The sequence below is a fragment of the Doryrhamphus excisus genome, linkage group LG1 (genome assembly GCF_037039965.1).
Source record: "Doryrhamphus excisus strain RoL-2023G ecotype Guam linkage group LG1, RoL_Dexc_Guam_v1.1, whole genome shotgun sequence".
Taxonomy (NCBI): domain Eukaryota; kingdom Metazoa; phylum Chordata; class Actinopteri; order Syngnathiformes; family Syngnathidae; genus Doryrhamphus; species Doryrhamphus excisus.
Window position 1 is genome coordinate 21,932,507 of NC_136357.1, and position 22,605 is coordinate 21,955,111.

Below are 22,605 nucleotides of genomic sequence, written 5' to 3' on the forward strand. Positions count from 1 at the left end.
GTAAAAATCACATGATCCATCCATGATGCCCTTAGCGTTCCACAGTCCTGCTGTTTAGATAATGTCTTAAACTCTTTCTAATTCTCTCCTGCGCACTGTGACGAATACAATGCTGCTTTATCACAAAGACTTCTTTGGATGTGGCATTCTCCTCAAAAAGAAACGACACCCTGCAGACTTTGTAGCCATTCAACACGCTTTGATGTGTTGCCATGTGTTCATCTCAGCGGGACGGCTGGAGCGACTGTACCGTCTTCCTTTAAAGAAATGTTTTGTGGAAAGAAAACATAAAACATGACAAAATCCCTCCGAAATGTCTGAGTCCGAGGAGGGGTGGAGGGATGAAGGGATGGAGGGAGTAGCATCCTGGATGTTAACCTGCATTTAAACCTGACAACTGGCCTTAAAGAACATGTTGGCAGGGAAGCCATATGGACACAGATATACACCCCACGGACACAAGTATTGGGATGTGAGGTCACTGATGTCAGACCACGATCTCTGTTCTTGTTCATTCAAAGGGGTTGGTCAAGTTCTTTCACGCCAAATTAGAACCAATTTGATCCCCATTTGCGCATGACGCGGTCCTGACGCTCTCATCGGACTTTGGCCTTCCGTGTTTACTGCTGGGATGCGACTCTGCACCCTGAGGCCTTCTCAGCTGGAACAGGGTGGCAGTGAGGTCTTGCACAAGGTAGAGGAGTTCAAGTATCTGGGGTTCTTGTTCACAAGTCAGAGAAGGCGGGAGCGAGAGATTCCTCAACTATGATCATAGCTTTGGGTAGTGACTGAAAGAACAAGAATTTGGACTCACCCCTAGAGATATGGCGAGGAGCTTGGTCATCCTTGAGGAGAAGCCAGCCGAGGTTGCCTCCATGGTGAGGTGGGCCGAGAGGAGACCCTGGGACAGATGTCTTCCAGCTGGCCTGGGAACGTCTCTGTGGAAGACGTGGCCAGAGACTGGGAAGTCTGGGCTTCCCTTCTAAGACTGCAGCCCCTGTAGCCGGGATAAGGGACAGAAAATGGATAGATGGATGGAACTTGGTAATGGTAATGGTTTGATTTCATAATCAGTTCCCAGTTCCACATGTCCAAAAGGAGTAGGAAGAAGCAAAGCTTATTAAATCCTACCCCTCCATCTGGTACTTTTACAATCACTAACTGTTACATTTGTTCACTTCCTGCTTTCCTAATATAATTTAGGTTGTTTTTTTAATTAATGTTTATTTATTTATTTTTATTTTAAAAAAAATTAATTTTATTCATTTTTTTTATTTTTTTATCACAAGGTGATATGACCATACAATGACATAATGGGTACCATAGTAACTGTCAATATAGTAATATATAACTTGCAGAAATTCCCCAAAATTTGGAATAGTCCAAAGATGAAGAATTAGTATTTATGGTGACCTAAAACACCTCGTCAAACGGTACTTAAATGCAAATATTCAAGGTCCATAAAGAAATCTTTCATTGGGTCAGCTGGTCCATTTATCATAGTTGGTCAAGCCGCTTCTCGCCCAGCTGGGATAGGCTCCAGGATACCCCCGCAACCCTAATTAGGGTAAGCAGCATAGCAAACAGATGGATGGGCCAAGCCTCAAGTCATAATATTCTTATATTGAAAACAAATTCAACTTTGTATTTAAAGCAACAACAAAACTAAAATGAAATAAAATTCCCTTTCCAATGAAAAATGTAAACCCAGACACAAATGCAGTTCTTAGGTGAGTTTATCAACATGAAACTACACACCGACATGATCACTGTTGGTCTAGACCAGGGGTCTGCAACTACGCCACTACGCCATCTCCTCGTCATGAGCCTTTCAAAGATGTGCGGCAGGAGTTGGCCGTGTGCTCTTGCACTTGCAGTGTTTTGGGGGGTTTTTTTTGCTGAGTCAGCTCGATGAGAAAACATGACGCTAGTCAACTATTTATCTTGTTAGCTTTCTTTGTTGCTAATAAACAACGGCAACTGGAACTGGAACTGAGCCGAAATTGGCTTCAATGGAGTAGGCAAATTTTGTGGTTTTGTGGCTCCAAGTGGGTTTTAATTTGGCGGGAACAGGCCCAGGTGGCTGTTTTGATGCTAAAGGTTGCCAACCCCTTATTGACTGAACAATTAACCAGGAGGTGTGTCTCAATACTTTTGTCCCCATAGTGTACCTTCATATCTATAGGTGCTAGAAAATCAGAGGCCTTTCATTCTACGTTAGCGATAAACTGGATGAAGTTTAGGATGATAATAAGGAATATTAGGACCTGGAGATCACTTGCTAATGTTAGAAAACAATCATAAGCAGTTTGTGGGTGATGGGTACTGACAAGTCATCATGTAGCGCCGTGTAATATGCAAATATTGGCGTTATACTGCCGTGTTTCAGATTAATGTAGCTTGCATATTTCACATACTTGCATCACGGAGTTGCTTCGGAGCAGTCGTCTTTTTAGCTTGACTTTTGTGTTATTGTTCCTGATCATATAGTCAAGCGAAGGGGCAAGAACGTGTGTGTAAACGAAACGTTGGGAGGCGTGGAGTGTCTCGACATCAAACAAGAGCAGCGGACTGCATCTTGCGTCCTTAAAAGGAAAAGTGCACTTTTCTTTTGGAATTTCGCCCATCATCCACAATCTTTATGCAAGACATGAACACACACGCTTTTCTGGGCATTCTAAAGATATAAAAACAGCTAAAAAGAGGCAGGTAATTAATGCTTGTAATGAGACGCACTCATTAGGCCTTCATAGCCTGCTATTAACACACCTCCAACAAGGTTTTCGGTCCATCCTATGTAGGAACATGATGTAATACTTAAGTTTTGCAATATTTTGGTCATTTTAAGCATTAGCGGAACTTCCTTCATGGGCACATTGATTTCACGTAGCAAGATAGAAAAACCGCTACACCTAGCATCAAAATCACAGCAGCAGTGGCAGCGAAGTGGCCTGAGGCATTGTGAGCGAGTGTGTGGTGAAGCTAGTAGCTAGCCGATGTGGTGGGGCGAGGTGTCACTACGCCAGTAAAGTAGTTCTTGGGCGTAACAATGACAATAAAAATTGGATGTATCTTGGTTATAGTATGTAATATGCAGGTCACTTTATGTTGAGCGTTGTTCAGAATATGTGCTGCCTCTTTTTAGCTATTTTTATATCTTTCGAATGCACAGAAAAGAGAAAGACGTGTGTTCATGTCTCACATAAGGATTGTGGATGATGGGCGAAATTCCTAAAAAAGTGCTCTTTGTCTTATGTGTCTTCAGCAGCCAGAATTTAAGTGGCACCAATGAGTTCTCTCCCAGCCCCCTTTTTTATCTGAATTCAATTGTGTAACCATAATAGGATCCTAAAATTGTGCAGTGCAAAAACCTGATGGATGGATTGTGAAGTTGTTCTCTTGTTCATTTCCGGTGAACACTCTGGAACTTTTTTTTTAGTAATAATAAAAAATGGAAATACAGATGATTTTGTGTTATTTGTGTGTTTACTCAAGTCCGAAGATGCACAATTGAATTTGTGACAATCAAGCAAATACCAACACTTTGCTGAGCACCCGAAACAAGCGTGTCCTATGACCCAACATTCACTGCAAGTCGACTATTGAACCGTTCCATCAATACAAACAGCCAATTGTAATTGATCATTCTGATCATCATCCCACCCACAATTGCTTTCTCCAGCATTGCGTAACGCTTGGTTTGGGACTCGCAACTGTGTGATCAAACCCCCGCAGGCACATCAATGTGGCGCGTACAGTATTCACTATCTGGCTGGAATGAAGTCGTGTCTAAACGACAGCATCTCACAAAAGTGAATTATTGCAGTCCATATTCTCAAAACGAGAAGACTATGGAAATGAAACCTGGATATACTTTAGCGTAAGCCGTGTACAATAGTCCCTCGTTTAGTGCGGTTAACAGGTCCTTGAACTGGCAGTGATAAGTGAATTTCCATGGAGGAGCATTCCTTATTCATAAATTGAATATTTTTGTACTAAGAGCATAGAAAACCTGTTTACAACCCTCTAAATATACTTTTTTTTTACATTGTTAGAGCCCTCTAGATATGAAATAACACCCCTATAGTCACCTTTACACTCCTATTATCCAATAGGATAATACAAATTTCCCCACTGAGGGACGAATAAAGGCATATCTTAATATAGTTGACACAAGGCTCATGCTCATGTGTGTTTCTGTAAATGTGTTCCGGTGCTAACAGAGGTGAGTGCGGGGCAGACAGGAAGTGACCTCTGTGATTCAGAGTTGCCATAGATTACGGCCACAACTGTAGCCCATGTTAGGGATTATTGTGCCTGTGAGATAAAAAGGCAAACGCTAGCATGATTGTGTCTGCCAATGTTAAAACAACATGAATAAAACTGCTACTATGCTACTGTTAGCATGCTAGCAATGCTAACACTTAGCACAATAGCACTAAGTGTTTCTATAATTTACATTTATTTAAAAGGCTACTATGCTAATGTTAGCATGCTAGATGTTGCATGCTAACATTAGCTTGTTAGCATTAGCTAGTGTTGCATGCTAACATTAACTTGTTAGCATGCAACACCTAGCATGGTAGCGCCTGCGTATGTTAATACTTGTTTAAAAAAAGCACTATGCTAATGTTACCATGCTAGAGCTAACATGCTAACACCTAACATGATAGCAGTAAATGTCTGCTATAAAATGCCAGCAAAAAAGGCTAGTGTCTGCCAACGTTAATGCTACTGAAAATGGATTTAATAAAATGCTACTATGCTAATGTTAGCATGATAATATGCAAAGTGTTTCTAGAATTTGGATTTATTTTTAAAAAGGCCACTATGCTAATATTAGAATGCATGAGTGTCTGCGTATGTTAATACTCATAAAAGTTTCAAAGTATGCTACTTTGCCACTATGCTATGCACATAGCATGATCGGCCAATGTAGCGGGAATGCTACAGTACATGTCCTCATCGAGTTGTGCATTTTGACTACGGACAAAAGGTGAAACTTCTTCAAAGAGTCTGGTTGCCTCAAATCAAACTTGGATTTCAATGCAATTATATACTACGCCCTGTGTAGCACCAAATCACAAGAAAGGTTATCTCGATGCACTTTTCTGAAGCTGAATTAGTAGTTACACGGGTAAGTGGCCTCACTTTCCATTCAGTCTGTGAAATAAACACGTGACGCATTTTACTCTTCCATATTGCCACTCAAACTACTAACCAGCAACCCACCCGGCATGCTGGCGTCCAGCAGCCGTCAGGCAATCAATGGCCCAAATGGGCTGAAATGAAAATCTTTGAGCAATATAATCTTTATTGACGTCAACCTCCAGGCTAAGAAGGGCGAGCAATAGATCCCCGCTGCATGGATTCACAACGTCAACAATACATCGACCTTCCACGCGAGGTTTATCCTAAACTGCCGTTTGAGGGGATGATGATTAACGGCCAGCATTGCACGGGGAGATAATATAATAACAATAAACACATTTACATCAGAATCACAAATCAAAATATTCCCTTTAAATATAATGACATTATTTTCGGATGTTAGCGTGAAGGAAAAATATATAAGCAAGTCACACTCCGGCAATCTTTCATCTCGAGAGTCTCCAGGCTCATTATGTTAATTAAGTTGGACATAATTAAGCGTTACTAATTACTTTGGAGTAAATGAATGAACGGCATCAGGGATTTCACTTTTTTATGAGACAATGAAATTGAATCCGTGTTCATTTCCTTACCATTTGGTTTTAAGGAGAACAATTCAAATACATTTTACCATTGAATAAATAGACTTTTAGAACAATGACTATCTGGGTGTTATTGCTGTGTTTAGATGGCTCTGATCATGTTAAATGTATTTAGAAGATTGTAAACAGGTTGGACTAACAAGTACTTGAAACAATGTTTTTGACTGACAGTTATTCTCTTCATGAATACCAAATTCAAAAACTTCTAGTAAAAAAAGAAAGAAAAAACTCCGAAATACGTCCGTGTTTGTTGCTGGGCCCCTGTCGGCCACCGTAGATTCACTTGGCAGAACCGGAAGTAAAAAAGTTACGTATTTTAGCATTCGTCGTTGTACTTTTTTCGCCTTACTCTCTAGACCCCGACCAGCAGACGACCCGTCTTTGTGAGACTTTTTTCTGGAATTAAAAAAGGAACCCGTCTTATATTCGGGTCAATATTAGAGAGATGCACAAATTAGATAATACATTGTTAGAGCCATTAAGGACAACAACTTGAGGATAAAACACAGGAACTTACATGGACCTGGTGGGCGCTTTAGGCACGGTAATTAACGTCTTCTCTATGTTATTATTAATAACGTTGTGTTAGTAAAAGTTTATCGCCGCGATAAACAACCAAATTAGCTACGGCAAGCTAGACAAGTACGGCAATGGGGGAGGGACAATTTAGTAAAAACGCGAAGTGAGGAAAAAAAACCTCGAAATAATTCAGTCGCTGTTGAAGTAAGCGAGGTTTAGCTAGCTAATAAATGCTAAACACGACGGTAGAAAACAGAAAATGTGGTACTATTGGCGATATTTAGTCAGCCGTAGTGTGGTTTTAGGAACGTCGTGTACACCATTGGACTGCAGCAGTCCCCATAGCAACAGAGGAGCGGGAGGGCATCACATACGGTGGGGGACGGGAGGGGGTGGAGATGACATCACTGACTACATTGTCTCTTCACAGCAAATATTTCAACCCTATTGGTCACTGTGGTCCATGTCAGGCATTTTAAGATGCATGATCCCGTTATTTCCTGCACAAATATGGTCGGTTCCACCCTCATAAGAAAACCTCAATAAATGAGTGTGTGTGTGTACCCCCCCCCCCCCCCCACCACCACTCCCCCCCTCCATCTGGCAGATACCACTTACTGCAGAGGGGATTCTGCTCCACATCTCATTGTGGCAGGATTGCAGTGCACCGGTCTGTTGCGAGTGAGGGTAGCATCCAGGCTGCTGTGAGCGAGGGGTGGGGTCCGGCTACACTGGTACCACCACACACGTAAGCCGACATAGAGAGGCACAAAACGGCAGGGACGAGGGGGGGAGATCTCAACTGAAGAGCAATATTACACGGGTAAGTACACAAATGGGTGGATGGCATGGGGGGGGTGGAGGCAAGGAAAATGGGGGAAATATCTAGAACGGTTGGAATAGATTCACTCCTTAGCTGAGCTTATGCTTTATTAATAATTATCTAATGTTATCTACAGTATTCCTGTGTCGCTAATTCCATCCCACGTGTGCTTCTGCTAGGAGAATCGGTGGGCCCGCATGGTGAATTAGATGTTAGCATTCAGGCCTGTTCATGTTGGCTATTGCTTTTGTAAACGTGCTGTTGCTTCTATTCATAAGGTGACCCAATGCAGTGTGACACAAATTGAACATCACCATTGGGATTATTCAGCCCGGAGTTGACAAGTGCCATTTTTTTTAGAAAACTCTTCACTGACAAAAGTGGTTCATTACACAACGACTAATAATACCCATTGTTGACTGAAAATTAACATAAAGGAATACATCAAGATCACAGGTGTCAAACTCAAGGCCCCAGGGGCCAGATTCAGCCCGCCATATCGTTAAATTGATGCTTGGGCACCTTGGCTTCTGATAGCTATATTCGTTTGTTGGTAAAACAATACAAAAAAGAAAATGCTAATAATCAAATGTGTAATATGACAGGATTTTTACAGTATGACATCCCTGATCAATACAATTAAAGCCAATCCTTTCTGAATAATGATGTTCAAATCAATATACGGTCAAATCTTTGTTTTCGTAAATCTAATTTAATCCTTTTTCTTTTTGTACAGTCATCCCTTGTTTATCATGGCTAATCGCTTTCACACCCAAAGTGAATTAAGATTCATTATTTATAAATGGAATATGTCTGTAGTTAGAGCATCGAAAACCTGTTTATGGCTTTCTAAATGTTTTTTATTAGAGCCCTCTAGACATGATATAACACCCCTATAGTCACCTTTACACTCGTATTAAGCAAAGAAGTTGACATTAATAATGACAAATAAGGCACAATATAGAATCACACACGTTAGCACTGGGAGAGTTTCTTCTTGGTGCTTTTTTACTTCCAGGTTCTGCACAGTACTTACTGGCGTGGCTATTGCCTAAGATTACTGACATCTAGTGACCAGTGTCGAATACTACATATTATCATGTCTTTGAGAGGGTATACTGAATGCCTTATATTTGTATTTCAGTTCATTTAGCCATTTTTATGCTTGATAATAATTCATTTAGGCAATATTCATTTATTTTATTATTCAGTCATTATTAGTTTGCTATGATTTTTGATTAAAAATGTGAGAAACACAAATACTGGAAGTCCACCAGTAAGTTCCATTACTCCTTTTTTCACATCGCTTTCTTCAATTATCTGCTATAAAATGTATTTTTTTGATAATGTCTTTCGGCGTCTGGATTATATCCCATGGAAAAAATTGCCTTGGTTTCTATAAGTTTCCTTTACTGGAATGAATGAATGACGCAAACCAAGGTTCCAGTGTAGTTATGTGAGGAAAATGAGATGAAATGTGAAATGCTCCTTGTGTCCACTTCTTGTGGCTAGGATGAAAGGAGACACCCCACTGAACAGCACCATGAGTGTCGGTCAGGCCAGGAAGCTGGTGGAGCAACTGAAGATCGAGGCGAGTTTCTGCAGGATAAAGGTAAGGCAACACGTGGAAACACAGGAGCACAATCTCCCAAGGCAACGACAGCATCACAGAGATGTTGGGGTAATATTGGACCAAAACCAAGGCAAAATTTGATCGGACGTGGGAAAACCGAGGTTTAACTGTGACAATGAAAATATTAGAAACACAGTAGAACGTAGTCCAGATCTACAGCAGTGGTACACAAGAAAATTGCAGGGGATACAATGATAAGGAAATATTCCTATTTCATATTAAGCCAGACAAGAAAATTGAACATGTGTGCTACAACTAGTCCCCAGGGAGACAATAACCTGTGGCACAGCTGCGCCAAAATCATAAAGTTTGTGTTACATTCTACTTTTGGAGAATTATCAACATGTATGAGTACGCATGGTATGACAAAAGGCTCTGGGGGTACGCAAGACAAAAAATATTGGGGAACACTGATCTACACAACTACAAACTACAGTAAACAAACTGTAAACGCATATTTTTGTCATTCATTCATCATATTTATTATTTATAATGTATACATTCTAAAATGGGGGTGTAGTGACCCCTGAGGGATGGTTGATCAGCAGGTGCAAATACACACACTTCTGTGGTAATTGTGGCTAGAAGGACACATGGGTGCAATGGCAAGACAACAGACTTGTCACCATATTCGCCATAGGACGATGTATTCAAGCACACTGGTAACTTTGAGTGTTAGGGAAAAGGCTTTCAGACATCAACCGAACAAAAGATGGAAAAATGCTGCTGTGAAATCTGATTGTTTAAAAAAAAACAGCCTCATTGCTAATCGTGTGTGTGTGTGACAAAGGCCAGCACTCATGATTCTGAAGGCCCTGGGCAAATTGGCAACACAGTAGCTGAAATCTGATTGACAGCCAATAGCCTGTTGAAGTAAATGAATACAATTTTGTGATGTACATGTAGCTCAGTGTTTCGGATGGTGTTTAGGCCAGCAGAGAAGGTTTTGCTGGCCCGGACGGCACTCTGCTGTTGAGCAGTATGCATGTTGACTGGACATACTCATGGACCGCTCTGATCCTCTGCAGGTTTCCAAGGCAGCGGCCGACCTGATGGCCTACTGCGACGCCCACGCCTGCGACGACCCCCTGATCACACCTGTGCCCACCTCAGAGAACCCCTTCAGGGAGAAGAAGTTCTTTTGTGCTCTGCTTTAAGGCCAATCAGGGATTGTGATTATGATTTGAAGTACAAATGTATAGTGTGCACACGTACCTGCAATCAAAATAAGACATGGATGAACTATACGGTACTTGCCTACGCTGCCCACGCGCAGCTAACGATCTACTACCAACTAGATTGTCTGTCTGCGTTAGAGACCCCTGATGATTGACGTGAGGCATCATCAGGACTGAAGGAAAATAAACGTTTCAAAAACCAATTCATCTGCAAGGAAAGATCTAACTTGTAAATAGGGACATTTGGGTCGACATGGAAAAGCGAGCATATATTCCTGTGGAAGGGAAGCTAACGTAACAAGTTTAATTGACGTACTTTTTCAAGCTATTTATGACTTCATGAGGCAGTCATGTCAAACAAGGTTTAGCTCTTAGCGTTAGCGTGGGCGGGCGTGTGTGTGTGCGGGCGTATCCATACTCTAGGTGCTTTCCTGTCCCATATGTGCTCAAGTGTGTAGGTGTACATTGAAGTAGCAGAACATCCACAATACGGATGCTGGGTCAGCACTCCTATCCAAATGTAAGTTTTTGTCATGGTCTATACCAGGGGGCCAGGGGGGGTCCAAACTTTTTCAGATGATTCAGAAAAATGTAAGGATGTGGGGGCCCCTTTGATATTTTCTTTATTCTATTAGGACCCGGAAATGTGTCTTCTGAGCTATAGAAGGGTAAGCTGTGAGCGGTAAAACGTTCCTCGAGGTAAGAGCCATCGGTCGTGCCAAGGCCCGATTGTAATCATTGCGTTTATTATTGTTATTGTTGGGGATGTCCGATAATTAGCAGTACCGATAAATGTTGCCCGATATCAGTATCTGATTTTTTTTCCCAATCATGAAAACCGATATTGAAAAAAATGTTGGACACAACACATGGTCATTCCACCACAGGAGATGTGTCGTGTTACACATATCGGTATCTCTATCAATATCGGACATCCCAAATTATTATTATTATTATTATTATTATTATTATTAGGGATGCTCCAATCCTGGGGTGGCCAACCAGTCAGACATCATACACATGAACGTCATTCCCTCTTCCCCCAGCCAGATTTATTGTCCATTCCGGATCCATGTTGGCATGGAGTGAGCAAGTGTCGGAGAAGATTCAAACCTTTGAAATGCGATAAAGACGTCTGACGCAAATACCCTAATGAGCCGAACTTTGATATGCTTTCCCGAGCGACACGGAAAAGGGCAAAGAGCCGGCAGCTGGAGAGCCGAGGGGTCCCCATCCCAATCGGACACTGATTAGTATCGGCAATTTTCGATAGAAAAAAAAACACACCACATTCAAACTTGATTACAACAACCAATCGGAATGCGGCGGCGGTAAACTACATGTCGGGGCGGCGACACCCGCACCGAGCCGACACGGAACGCACTTTGTCCTGTAAAACCTCAATGGCTTCAGTTTGACAGCGACGCTGATGGACTCCGCCGGGTTCGATCAAACCGATTCCTGTTCGACTTTGCTTACGTCTTTGTTTACACGCTTCGCCTGGCTGTCACTCGCTAGCTACAGTTATCCTCCTAGCTTCTGGTCTTCGGACTCCAAATGTGTTTTTGCTTTTGTTTTTTAAACCAACTTAGTTGGGAGCTTGTTTTTGTCGCACGGGGGAAGTGTAAATCATGTTTATGGGGTATGTACTAAACTTTTTCAAGTGTCACGGAACAATTTAGCTGATTATATTAATTATGTTCACGGATGGACATGAAATCTGGTGGCAAATGTTTGTCAGCGTAGACAATGTTACCGCTGGCTGCAGACCAGGGCTTGTTTTTTTTTATTGCTTTTAAAATTTAATTAATTCATATTTTTTTATGATTAAAATATGCTAAGTAGTTAAATAATTACTGTTAGAGTTATAACCTGTTCAAATATTCAATACATATATATCCTGGCGACCAATAAAAATGAAGATGCAGGCCCTAAATGGCCCCCAGGCCACACTTTGGACACCCCCTGGTCTATTCCCACGTATGTGTATGTATTCATTTACCAATATGTTTATTATTGTAGATTGCAGTGATATAGTGAGTGTCATACTGGACGCTGTGTGTATTTTTTTTCCGGCAAAATATGATATATTTATGTTATACAGATTGCAGTTCCGCATTACGACAACTGCAACAATAATTAACCCAGAGTCCCACAACATACACAAATAAAGCTACCAAAACATCTTCATGTGGTATTAAATGTGATTTGATTTACTGATAACATGATCACATCATATCTGGGCAAATGTTTCACAAGAGAAACTCAGCTTTAAGTTTATTAACGTGAAATCGCAATAAGAACATCCACCTTTGCCTCCGTTTTAACGTCAGTTCAAATGTGCACGGGCGAGAACAATACCACGCAATAGATAAAAGGAGCAAATCACTTATATGTAGATATGTAGGCCTCGCAGAATTCCTTAAGACAGCGAAAGCAGTCTCTCTGTTCTTCAGCATTTGCCCCACAAATATCCTTCAGCCCGCCTCCAAAAAGCTTCTCATCATCGACCATCAGAAACGTTCCAAGAATAGAAGCAAAGGCAAAGAAGGCCTTCGCCACTACAATAACTTGGTTCTGAATATTTTCATTTTTGATTAACATAAAAATGACTGAATGAACTACAATACAAACATAAAGCATTAAGGAGACACATTCAATGACATTTTGGCACATGTAGTATTCCACACTGGTCACTAGGTGTCAGTAATGTATTGATGAGACAATAGAAAGAAATCCCTTAATGCTAATGTGTGAGTCAATATTGTGTAATTGTAATTTACTGCTAAAAAAAATGTTTTCTGATAAAAAAAATACAGATTTCGAAGATACGCGCTACATTGTATGCCAACCGGGGATTGTGTGCAATTGAGGCAAGATTTTGCTGTAAATTTTCTACATAAGCCAAAAAACATGCGAGCTGGTGCGTACCCTAACCAAGGTTCCACTGTATATTGGATTTGTTGTCCACACTGAGACTTTCCAAAGCTGTTTTGGGATTTATCCACTTAAGGCAGTGTGCGAAAAATGTAAAGAAAAAAAATAATACGTGGATTTGCACAAAGAATGGGGACAAGCATCCCTACAACCTTCACATTCATACATAAAAATCATATTCTGTTACCTTTCAATACCTTTCGCCGAGGACCTCTCCGATGCCAGGGACAGCCGTCACAGGCTTTTCTCCCATCTTTGGGTCAGCCAGAAACTCTTCATGTTGTTGGTATGAAGATATGATTGCTTTGTGGATGCGGCCACAGTTCACACCACCACCAGGCTGAAAAACAAAGACAGCCGTTGCACAAACGCACAGAGCATGTGTGATTATATATTTCATATTTAGACGTAAAATACCATTTCCAACCCAAACAATGATTGAAATTGCCCTAGTTCTTTGGTTTCACACAGATATAGACCTTTTTCCCAATTAAAGTGGTTTGATTCTTTATAGCAGGGGTCCCCAAACTACGGCCCGTGGGCCAGATCCGGCCCGCCTCCACCTTTTGTCCGGCCCCCTGAGCAACACCAGATAAATACCCCTCTCCCCTCCCAGAACAAAAAAATCCTTGACTCACCCCGTCAAATAGAGTGGAACAATGGCGAAAAGATTAGGTAAGAGAAAAATTGATTCAGAATGCAGGGTATTTAACCTGCAGTGGACAAACGATTATTTTTTTGTTCAATTAAAAGAAAAAGTGGTTTGTCTCATCTGTCAAGAGACGGTGGTCGTATTTAAAGAATACAATCTGCGCCGACACTATAAATCCCGTCACAAAGACAGGTATGATAGCTATTTATAGTATTTATATTTCATAATTGTGTTGTTAAATATTTCCTGACTTTGTTTTTCTTTGAAGTCCCCAGAGAGACTATTTGGTTATTATTTATTTCATAATTGTGTTGTTAAATATTTCCTGACTTTGTTTTTTCTTTGAAGTCCCCAGAGAGAGTATTTGGTTATTATTTATTTCACAAATAGTATTATTTATTTTATTAATAGTGTTATTATTTATTTCCGACTTATTTTTTCCGTGAAGATCCCGGAAAGGGTTATTAATATTTGGTTTTGTGTGGCTTTCTGGAAAACAATAAATGTTTATGTTTAGACACCCATGCAATCGTTACATTTCCTGCTACAAACTGACCCCGGTCCCCCATCAGAGCAGGGAAAAGTTATGTGGCCCTCACAGGAAAATGTTTGGGGATCCCTGCTTTATAGCTTCAGTTACAGTGACCTCTCCTGGCCAAAGAGTCAAATTGCAGCCAAATCAGCGCGAATATTTGTTACTGTTAAGTTGCTTCAACACGTAAACATTGAAAAGGTTTACTTCAAGGAGCTGTGTCGGTGAATCAGATTGTATTTTCTGTACATTCCCAATCGTTTTTAAACACTTTATAGTGTAAAAATCGCTGAATTTGCACATTTCCTGATCGAACTACGGGTCACAAACGTGAACTGAGGCTGCGGGTGCTGAGTGGTGATGGTTCTTATGAAGTCAGTACCCGCCCCCTTGAGTCAGTATTGACACTTTGGCGAATACCCGTATCGTTCTGTCGAGTCTTTGAGGAAGCTCAGGTAGGAAAAGGAAAGTAGGAAGGAGCAGACGCGTACCTTTGATTTTTGAACGATTCGTACCTATAACCTTCGTGAACCGGATTGTCAACATGTCGCTAATGTAATGCTCACAGAAACATTACACATCGTTCCTTGCGTTTTTAATGCAATGATGACGTCATTATGTTTGCTCGTCGAGAAATGTCAGGTGAGGTGCACAATATGCTGACTCACCTCGTACTCGAGCTGGAAAAGAAAGTTTAAGAATAACAAAGACACCTTAAGGTGCGAAAAATGATAAATGAAGATAAAAGAAATGGGACTGTATACAGCTGGCTCGGAACACCACCACCGTCTAGCATAATTACATTGGTTTAAAAGTATATGTACTCTAATATGTCAGTATTTTTCACAATTACTAATGTGACATTAAAAATTGGCGTAAATTGCCGTTAAGCTGTGAGGTAGTGATGTTACAAGAGGTGCCGGGCCTTCAAAGCGTGTGTCGAGTAATCGAGTGGGCACTTCGGCGAAGCGTGTATCCAGGCGTGATTCATTGGGGGGCGGGGCCTGAATTTATGACGTCCGAAGCCTCGCTGCCCGGCTGTACCACGTGACGGGTTCGGTGAAAAGGTTCAGAATTTGCCCCGATGTTTGCCTGTCACTCAGCGATATAAATCCATCAGGCTTAAACATTTAAATGTGGGGTTTTGTGGTGAGAGTCAGTCAGTTGAGCGTATGGATAGTGTTTGTCGATGGTTTGGACGGTTTGGTTACTACGGTTACGTTAGTTGGGAGTCCAAAGAGAGAAGATATGGAGCCAGCTAGAAAGAGGAACATTTCTCCTATGTGGGAACATTTTGACTTGTCAGTCCGAATAATTAAGACAAATCCAACACTATTAAGAGATGTTATGTTTGCATTTCAAAACCTGTATTTTCACTGTTTCTCATTGTTATTGAAAGGTGAAGTGCGTATGTGTTTCAAGAAGTTGGGGTACAATAATAACACCTCATCCATGTTCAGGCATTAACATGCCTTTCACGAACATAAAGATGAAACTGGACCTTCACCCATCCATGGTAAGGTTAATAGTACTGCATTATAATATTAATATACTATAGTATTACTAACACAAGAAAACATTAAGTATTTTATATATACTGTATATTTTATCTTACACTTTGTAGATTTATCATTTGGTTATACATACATACACAAAACATATCAGCATTCAATGCATCACACATGAAGATACAGCTCCCTGTAATTGTATCCAAGGCCATCACTACTGTGAGTTACTCACTTCATTCCCACGACGTTGTTACGACAATCAATGATGCTAACAATAGTAGCATTAGCTGCCAACAAATGTAGCGCACGTGATTAAAGCAGGAGGGAGGTGGGATTCATGTCTGTATAGCTCACGTGATCAAATCAGGAAGGGGGCGGTATTTATGCCTGTGTTATTCGAATGAGGAACCCGTTTCTTTGAAGGAGTATTTGAAGAGCACGTTGAACTGCACACTAAACATTAGACAAATCCCATTCATTTCTTTTGAAAAACATTGTGGCCCTTACCTTTTGTATACGAAGTACACGCAGCCATCCTTTTCCTCCATGAAAAGCTGGTGAGCTAATATAAGGCAGATATAATCCTCCATCTTGGCAAACACGTTCATTCATTCAGAAAAGTGACAAAAAATGACTTGCTGCTCTCCGGCTGCTCCTTGCAGCTCAATCATACACAAAGTAGATTCTGAACTAAAAGCTCATGTCAGGATTTTCCCTCACTTGTGATTTTATTTCATACAGCCACTGCCGGGAACACACATTTGTATCACTTATTTCTTCAACAGACAGAACAGAGCATCAGCCAGCGTGTGTTAACTGCTTACAAATATAATCCATACAATGATCACACTATCTGCATGAAACTTCAGCTAGTTATATGTATATAACTAAATATATATATATATATATGAAAATAAAGAAACACTATTAAAAGAAGAAATTGTTTATAGGAAGGCATCGCACCATTCGTTCAGACAGGCAAAGCAGTCACCTTGTTGTTTAGAATTTGCCCCACAGATGTGCTTTAACCAATCCCGGAAAAGGTCCTCTTCCTTCTTCAGCACCAGGAACTGTCCAAGGATGACATACGCCTGATGGAAAAGCAAACATTACGGCCTTGACCACATGCGAAACAAACGACTTTGACATTTGACAAAGTGTAGGACACGCGGAAGCCTGTATGTGGCGCTGTACAACCCTACCTCTCGGGACAAACGGCGTCCAAACACACCTGATTACAGCCAAACCTCGGTATTTGCGTACATTTGTAAACCAAAAAATACGCTAACCAAGGCCGTATGCTAACTGAGGTTACGCTCTACTTGATTTCATACCTTACCTTGTCAAAACCTTTCTCCTCTAGTCTTTCTCCAAGGACCTCTCCGATGCCGGCGAGAGCCGACACAGGCTTGTCACCTATTGGCCCAACCACAAAGTCTTTATGTTTTTGGGACGTTGAAGACATGATTGCTTTGTGGACGGCAACAGATCAACACGAGGCTGAAAAAGAAAGACAACCGTTTCATTCAGAAGCTATTACAATGATGTCATATTACTTGGGCTGTCAAATTATTACTTTTTAAAAAATCTGAATAATCATGGTTTTCAAACTAATTAATCATGATTAATCACCATGTCGCACTATGTCTGAAATATGCTATTTTTTAACCATATTTTATTGAAAGGGGCAAGATGAGGGCAGGATTATTTGGAACATTATTTTGCAGGTTTATGTATATTTGTATCTAGTAAGCAGTGCTAAATTAACTCGAGATTTAAATAAACTTGAGAGTTACATAACACTGGTTTATTTAATGCTCATCTGAAGTCAGCTGGGATAGGCTCCAGCATACCCATGCAACCCTAGTGAGGATACGCGGTATAGAAAATGGATAGATGTGTCTTTAATTGCAGATTATTTCAATCAGACTTGAACAGTTTTATTCTGAACAATGAGGAGTTGCGTTTAACAACACCACATCAATTTTTTCCCAATTTTCTGGGATGTACCAAGCATTGAGGGTTACAAAGTGAGAATATCCACTTATTGTTTTTATTTGCGTTTCTGTTTTTGTTTCTTTTTGAAACCCAGAGATACTTCCCAAGTCCCACTGACTTTCATTATAAGCACCATTTTTCCACGCATTGTGACGAGATAATATAAACATGTATTTTCTCATGGCAAGGTTTCATTTGGTTGAAAATCAAGTCGAACTTGTAATATTTACGGTGGGAGTAAGTAAACTTTTTTTGAAATGATGCCATGCTATTTCTACCAATGTGACGATTGTACGAGCTTTGTTGTGAAATACAGGACGCACTTCCGGTAGTAGCTTTCTTCCACATAGAAAACGAGATGGAAATATATCATTTCATTTCCATCATCATTGCGCAATTGTAGACGCATAAACGTGATATTCTGACTATAACAACTTATAACAACTCGTGATGGTTGTTCTGCTGCGCTCTCTTAATTTGAAGATTAAACTCAAACATCCGCTATTAGCTGACGTTGACGTGGCAGAATTTTTAATTACGGTTTGGACTTTTACCTCCCAAATGTTCTAATATCTAATCTAATTTCCGGCAAATTTGTCACCATTGAAGCTTAGCAGCTGATAGGGCAAGTGAACTCCTCCAGAACGCCTAAAGAAAATGACTTCCTGTTTGTGACGTATGACGGAAGTCCATGACCAAATTTGAGGTAGTAATCTTACTGTTGCTAGATAACATACATGACAGCTACACAACATATACAGCGAGTGATTTTCACTATTCATTGATTTTTTACACTGACGTTATCTTACCGTCTGAATCAGACGTCGTGATAAGAGACGAACCAAGTTAGCTTCCCAGTGAAAAAGAAGCTACAATTGTTTCCGCGCCGGCGACCAAATTGTGGGTCAAAGTGTGCCATGACTGACGCTTGGCTACGTGCTTCAAACGCTACAATTGAAGCAGCACTTCCTCAAAGCTTGAGTCACGTGACGTTCCGACTACGTCATCGCCCAAATGCAACACATGGCTGGGTCACGAGCAACCAATGTTTTCCAAACTATTGCTTGTCATTAAAAAAAATACCTTTACAAAAATTCAGTATAGTAAAAAGACTGCTGCGTTACATACATACACTTCAGATGCGGTTGGGATTTTATGGCAAAGTCATGTGGATTTAAAAATGTATTACATTAAAGTAAAACGTCCCTAATTTTTTGAAAATTAGGTTCTGAAAAAGTTATATTCAAGTCAAAATATGGGAATAAAGTTATAAGATGACTAGAAAATGTAGCTGAATGAGTGTAATTGAGGAGAAAACGTTACTAGTACAATACATGTTTGCAGCAATATCACAGCACTGAGATGCAGGCTGTTACTTTAAATGCAGTGTATAACATATTAGCATATCTACATGGGCGTACAAAGTGTAAAACACCAAAGTGGCTTGTGCCCTCTTCCCGGATGAAGGTCAGGACACCCCCCGGTGTCAATGAATGTTGCAGTGGTCATTTTTGAGTAGCTTTATTTGTATACAATTCTTCAAACAGGTCTTTCACAGTTATGATACAGACTTGAGGTGTAGGTGGAGGACCAATATTTTTAAAAAGTCATTCTTATTTTGTAATGCTGAGAATTGTAGATAATCCTCAGCGAGGGACAGCGCAAGTTGAACCTTTTTTTTTTAATTTTCAGTGAATACATTGCTAGTAGTGTGTGTGAGGCCGTTGAACTTAAAATGCAGCACATTCAGAATAGACATTCGAGAATCCAAGACACTTGAAAGTGAATAATGGTTCCACGACAAGAAACAAGCGCATCAATCTCCTGCTGGGCGGTACAACTTGCAAACACCGATGGTCAATCAATCAATTTTGGGGAGTCGGCGTCCCAAAACGCCAAGGTTTCGATAAGTTCCAGACTCGTGTTATGGAAGTCTTTTACAGGTCAAACTCTGGATTCCATTTTATTGACAATAAATTGCAATCAATGAGCACACACACACACACAAATGTACCTCCATTTTAAGATCCATTAAGATGTGAACGACCGTGAAAAGGCAGTAATCATTTCAATTTCATAAAACCGATGCCGTCGGTAAACATCAAATCAATCCAAAAAGCAGATGAACAGTTTGCACTACAAAAAAATAGATTTATAAAAAGGAGAAATTGTTTATAGGAAGGCGTCGCACCATTCCTTAAGACAGCCAAAGCAGTCACCTTGCTGTTTGGAATTGGCCCCGCACGTGTCCTTCAGCCAATCTCTGAAAAGCTCCTCGTCTTTCTTTAGCAAGAGAAACTGCCCCAGGACGACATACGCCTGGTGGACACAATACAAGCAAACGTTAACTGGCTCCAAATGTACAGACTGTACCACAAACGTCCATATTGCTCACAATCAGAAATTCAACAGCATGACAAACGTTGGATATTTTTCTTTTCAAAATAAATATTTTTATTATTATTCAAACAATTCATGAAGAATAAATGATGGCCGTTTGGTGGTTGACTCGTCAGCAAAAATTGAAAGACAACGTATACAGTATGGAGTACTGCCGTCACTCCGCATCAGTAATATGAGGGGTTATCCTCTCATTCCGTGTGGAAGTGGTATGTTTTTGGCTTCTTTGTCCTCCTTCCTCACTAACTTTTGAAACCCCTTCTGAAGTTCAGAGTAAGTCAATTGGAGCGGCTGCCTCGTTAGCTTGCTATGCTAGCGCCGGAAGCTGTCCCACAGCCCGTGCGATGTGGTGTACACAAAGAATGACAAAAATCACACCAGCTTTTGTACGTTTGGGTGAGACTTCCTGGAATTAATTGATGACAAAAATCAAGCTTCCGCTGTAAAGTATCTGTCGTCTGTGTTGACATGTTCTAAAAAAATGCTGAATTTGCCCGACCATAATGTTGGGGTTGTGTAGCCACAAGTCCCCACCCCCAATCCTTGATCCCAACAGACGTGGACCGGCTTGACTTCCCTAGAGCAAAACACCTCAAAAACTTTAAATGCACTTTCATAGGAAAAATGGAATTGATTGAATACGTTACCTTATCAAAGCCTTTCTCCTCCAACCTTTTGCCAAGGACCTCTCCGATGCCTGCGAGAGCCACCACACGCTTCTCGCCCATCGGCTCGGCAACAAAGTCTTTATGTTTCTGAGATGTTGACGACATGATTGCGCAAAGTGGCTGAAAAAGAAAGACGACAATAGCATAATTAAGAAAACTCATCCCACAAAATTAACACTTTTCCCCAATGCCCTTGAAATATTGCGATTTTATATTGCTCCTTTAAAGATGCAATATCCAAACAACTAGGAGGCGAATTTAGATACAGTGGGCGTTTTTATGTGATTATATTAGTGGCTGTCTTAGTGATTTGCAAATCAATACTGAAATATTGATGATTCCGATAAACGCTGCATGCTCTGAAATCCATTCTCAGATCAAAATAAATACTTTTGATACTTCAGTCATTTGAGGTCATGTTTGTCTTTTGAAACGTTCAACTGTAAAAGGAGCCATGGGATTAACTGTGAATAGATATGGCTTTATTATTTTACTTTTCTTGGTTGTTTGAAATACCATTTACACATTGCTTACATCTTTTAATTTGCTCTTGTATTATTTATGCTATGATGTAAAATACACTACTTATAGCTTAATAGCAAAGTATAGGTGTGAATTGTGCTCTGTATCGAATCTGAAAGGAAATGAAATCAGTGGTATCGCACATCACTGGTATGCGCCTTTAAGCTCAGTGAACAATGGCGTCCTCAGGTTGAATTGCGCGCGCAATAGCTTGACTTCCTGTGCAACGAGCTAACCTTTAAGCACACCGGCTAACCCTAACAATATTGCCTATTTGCTGAGTCTGGTTATACCAATAACTGTTATTAAATACCACATAAGTTAATTGTGCGGTCCATATTTGCCTCCCCGCAAAAGGCGCCAGTGTAGCGATTTGTACATTATGCGGGCGCCACAGCGTTAGCTAAAGCTTTCAATGACTTCATGCTAGCTAAGCTTTCAGTGAAGTGCGATAGACCTCTTTTCATCGCCTTAATCGTAGTTGCTGCCGAATGGCATAGTTAGCTAACATTCAAGTTTTTACACATAGTTATCTTACCTCCTGGTCAGATGTCGTAGTACGCAGTGAGCCAAGTTAGCTTTCTCGCAATGCTTTTTCAGCGCCGGCGACCAAAATGCAATGCGCTTCTTCTTCGCGTGACGACGTTCCCGTTGGTACATTGCTGCCCCCATCCGTGTTTTGCTAGTATTACATGTTTCTGTTTGTCAGCCATCCTGCTGGATCATTTTTATATTCAGACTGAATGCTTCAACTCATTCAATTCCACGACTACAAAAATATATATGCATTTAGATGAACATATATTGTAAGAAAAATAGAAAAATGATTTGCCAGATGAATGTGTGCTTGTAATTTTCTAATAATTTTTAATGACTTGTAACATAACAGACATAAGACTAGTGCATGTTTCTGTAAATGCGTTGCGGTGCATTATGCCACCTAGTGACTAGTGTAAAATACTACATGTCTTTCAATGAGACTTCCAAATGCCTATTAGCATTGCAGTTCATTTTCCTAGTTTTATGCTTTGAAAAGGCCCCAAAAAAACATGTCACTTTTTTTTCCGGCTGTATTTAACCACAAAACATGATTTGTGATCTTTTTGAAAAAATGAGTAAAGCTGTGAAATTAAAAGCTTTATCAAATGTAAACATGCCCAATTTAATATTAGATGTAAATATGATTGGCACCATGCTGGAATAGCGGTTTATATATGTGCTGCCCAGTCGGGAGACCCAGGGTCAAATCTTCACACGTTCCCTCCCGTTCTGGCGTGGAGATGTCCATCATTGAAATCCCCTGCTTTAGTAACCGGATGGAAAGAAAAACCTACAGTGTCCTGGCCCTCCATTGCATGGGTTTGACCCCCTGGACTAATTGAAGACTGTGAATAGTCCATAGGTGATTGTCTACATGTGTCTTGTGCAGGTTGCGCACTGCCTCTCACACAAAAGGCTCCAGCTCACCCTAATGAGTGTGTA

The 22,605-nt window shown here is 40.6% G+C and overlaps 3 protein-coding genes across 6 annotated transcripts; 1 reads left to right on the forward strand and 2 right to left on the reverse strand.

The window, feature by feature from the left end:
• Positions 1-6,086: 6,086 nt before the first annotated feature.
• Positions 6,087-12,092, forward strand: gng3 (guanine nucleotide binding protein (G protein), gamma 3). Of its 2 annotated transcripts, XM_058076979.2 has the most exons (4): positions 6,091-6,297; positions 6,880-7,095; positions 8,608-8,707; positions 9,757-12,092. In XM_058076979.2, exons 3-4 carry the CDS (start codon positions 8,609-8,611, stop codon positions 9,883-9,885), a joined length of 228 nt encoding a protein of 75 aa, XP_057932962.1. In that variant the 5' UTR covers positions 6,091-6,297; positions 6,880-7,095; position 8,608; the 3' UTR covers positions 9,886-12,092. The 2 variants fall into 2 exon arrangements, with proteins under 2 accessions (XP_057932963.1, XP_057932962.1); XM_058076980.2 differs by lacking the exon at positions 6,880-7,095 and having other exon boundaries at positions 6,087-6,297.
• Positions 12,093-16,233: 4,141 nt separating this feature from the next.
• Positions 16,234-19,850, reverse strand: LOC131131921 (barrier-to-autointegration factor-like). 3 transcript variants are annotated; one of them, XM_078792058.1, is made up of 3 exons: positions 19,753-19,850; positions 16,875-17,035; positions 16,234-16,626 (listed from the first exon to the last, which is right to left on the reverse strand). In XM_078792058.1, exons 2-3 carry the CDS (start codon positions 16,998-17,000, stop codon positions 16,480-16,482), a joined length of 273 nt encoding a protein of 90 aa, XP_078648184.1. In that variant the 5' UTR covers positions 17,001-17,035; positions 19,753-19,850; the 3' UTR covers positions 16,234-16,479. The 3 variants fall into 3 exon arrangements, with proteins under 3 accessions (XP_078648184.1, XP_057932960.2, XP_078648189.1); XM_058076977.2 differs by lacking the exon at positions 19,753-19,850 and adding an exon at positions 18,343-18,511; XM_078792063.1 differs by lacking the exon at positions 19,753-19,850 and adding an exon at positions 18,088-18,169.
• Positions 19,039-21,812, reverse strand: LOC131131922 (barrier-to-autointegration factor). Its single transcript, XM_058076978.2, has 3 exons — positions 21,662-21,812; positions 20,581-20,721; positions 19,039-19,852 (listed from the first exon to the last, which is right to left on the reverse strand). Exons 2-3 carry the CDS (start codon positions 20,704-20,706, stop codon positions 19,706-19,708), a joined length of 273 nt encoding a protein of 90 aa, XP_057932961.1. The 5' UTR covers positions 20,707-20,721; positions 21,662-21,812; the 3' UTR covers positions 19,039-19,705.
• Positions 21,813-22,605: the final 793 nt, after the last annotated feature.

Bases quoted from the DNA above. Each gene is read 5' to 3' on its own strand.
- gng3 (XM_058076980.2), top strand. From the start codon at position 8,609: ATGAAAGGAGACACCCCACTGAACAGCACCATGAGTGTCGGTCAGGCC. The intron at 8,708-9,756 runs GTAAGGCAACAC...GATCCTCTGCAG, and splicing joins CGAGTTTCTGCAGGATAAAG to GTTTCCAAGGCAGCGGCCGA.
- LOC131131921 (XM_078792058.1), bottom strand. From the start codon at position 17,000: ATGTCTTCAACGTCCCAAAAACATAAAGACTTTGTGGTTGGGCCAATA. The intron at 16,627-16,874 runs GTAAGGTATGAA...CTTTTCCATCAG, and splicing joins AGGAGAAAGGTTTTGACAAG to GCGTATGTCATCCTTGGACA.
- LOC131131922 (XM_058076978.2), bottom strand. From the start codon at position 20,706: ATGTCGTCAACATCTCAGAAACATAAAGACTTTGTTGCCGAGCCGATG. The intron at 19,853-20,580 runs GTAACGTATTCA...TGTGTCCACCAG, and splicing joins AGGAGAAAGGCTTTGATAAG to GCGTATGTCGTCCTGGGGCA.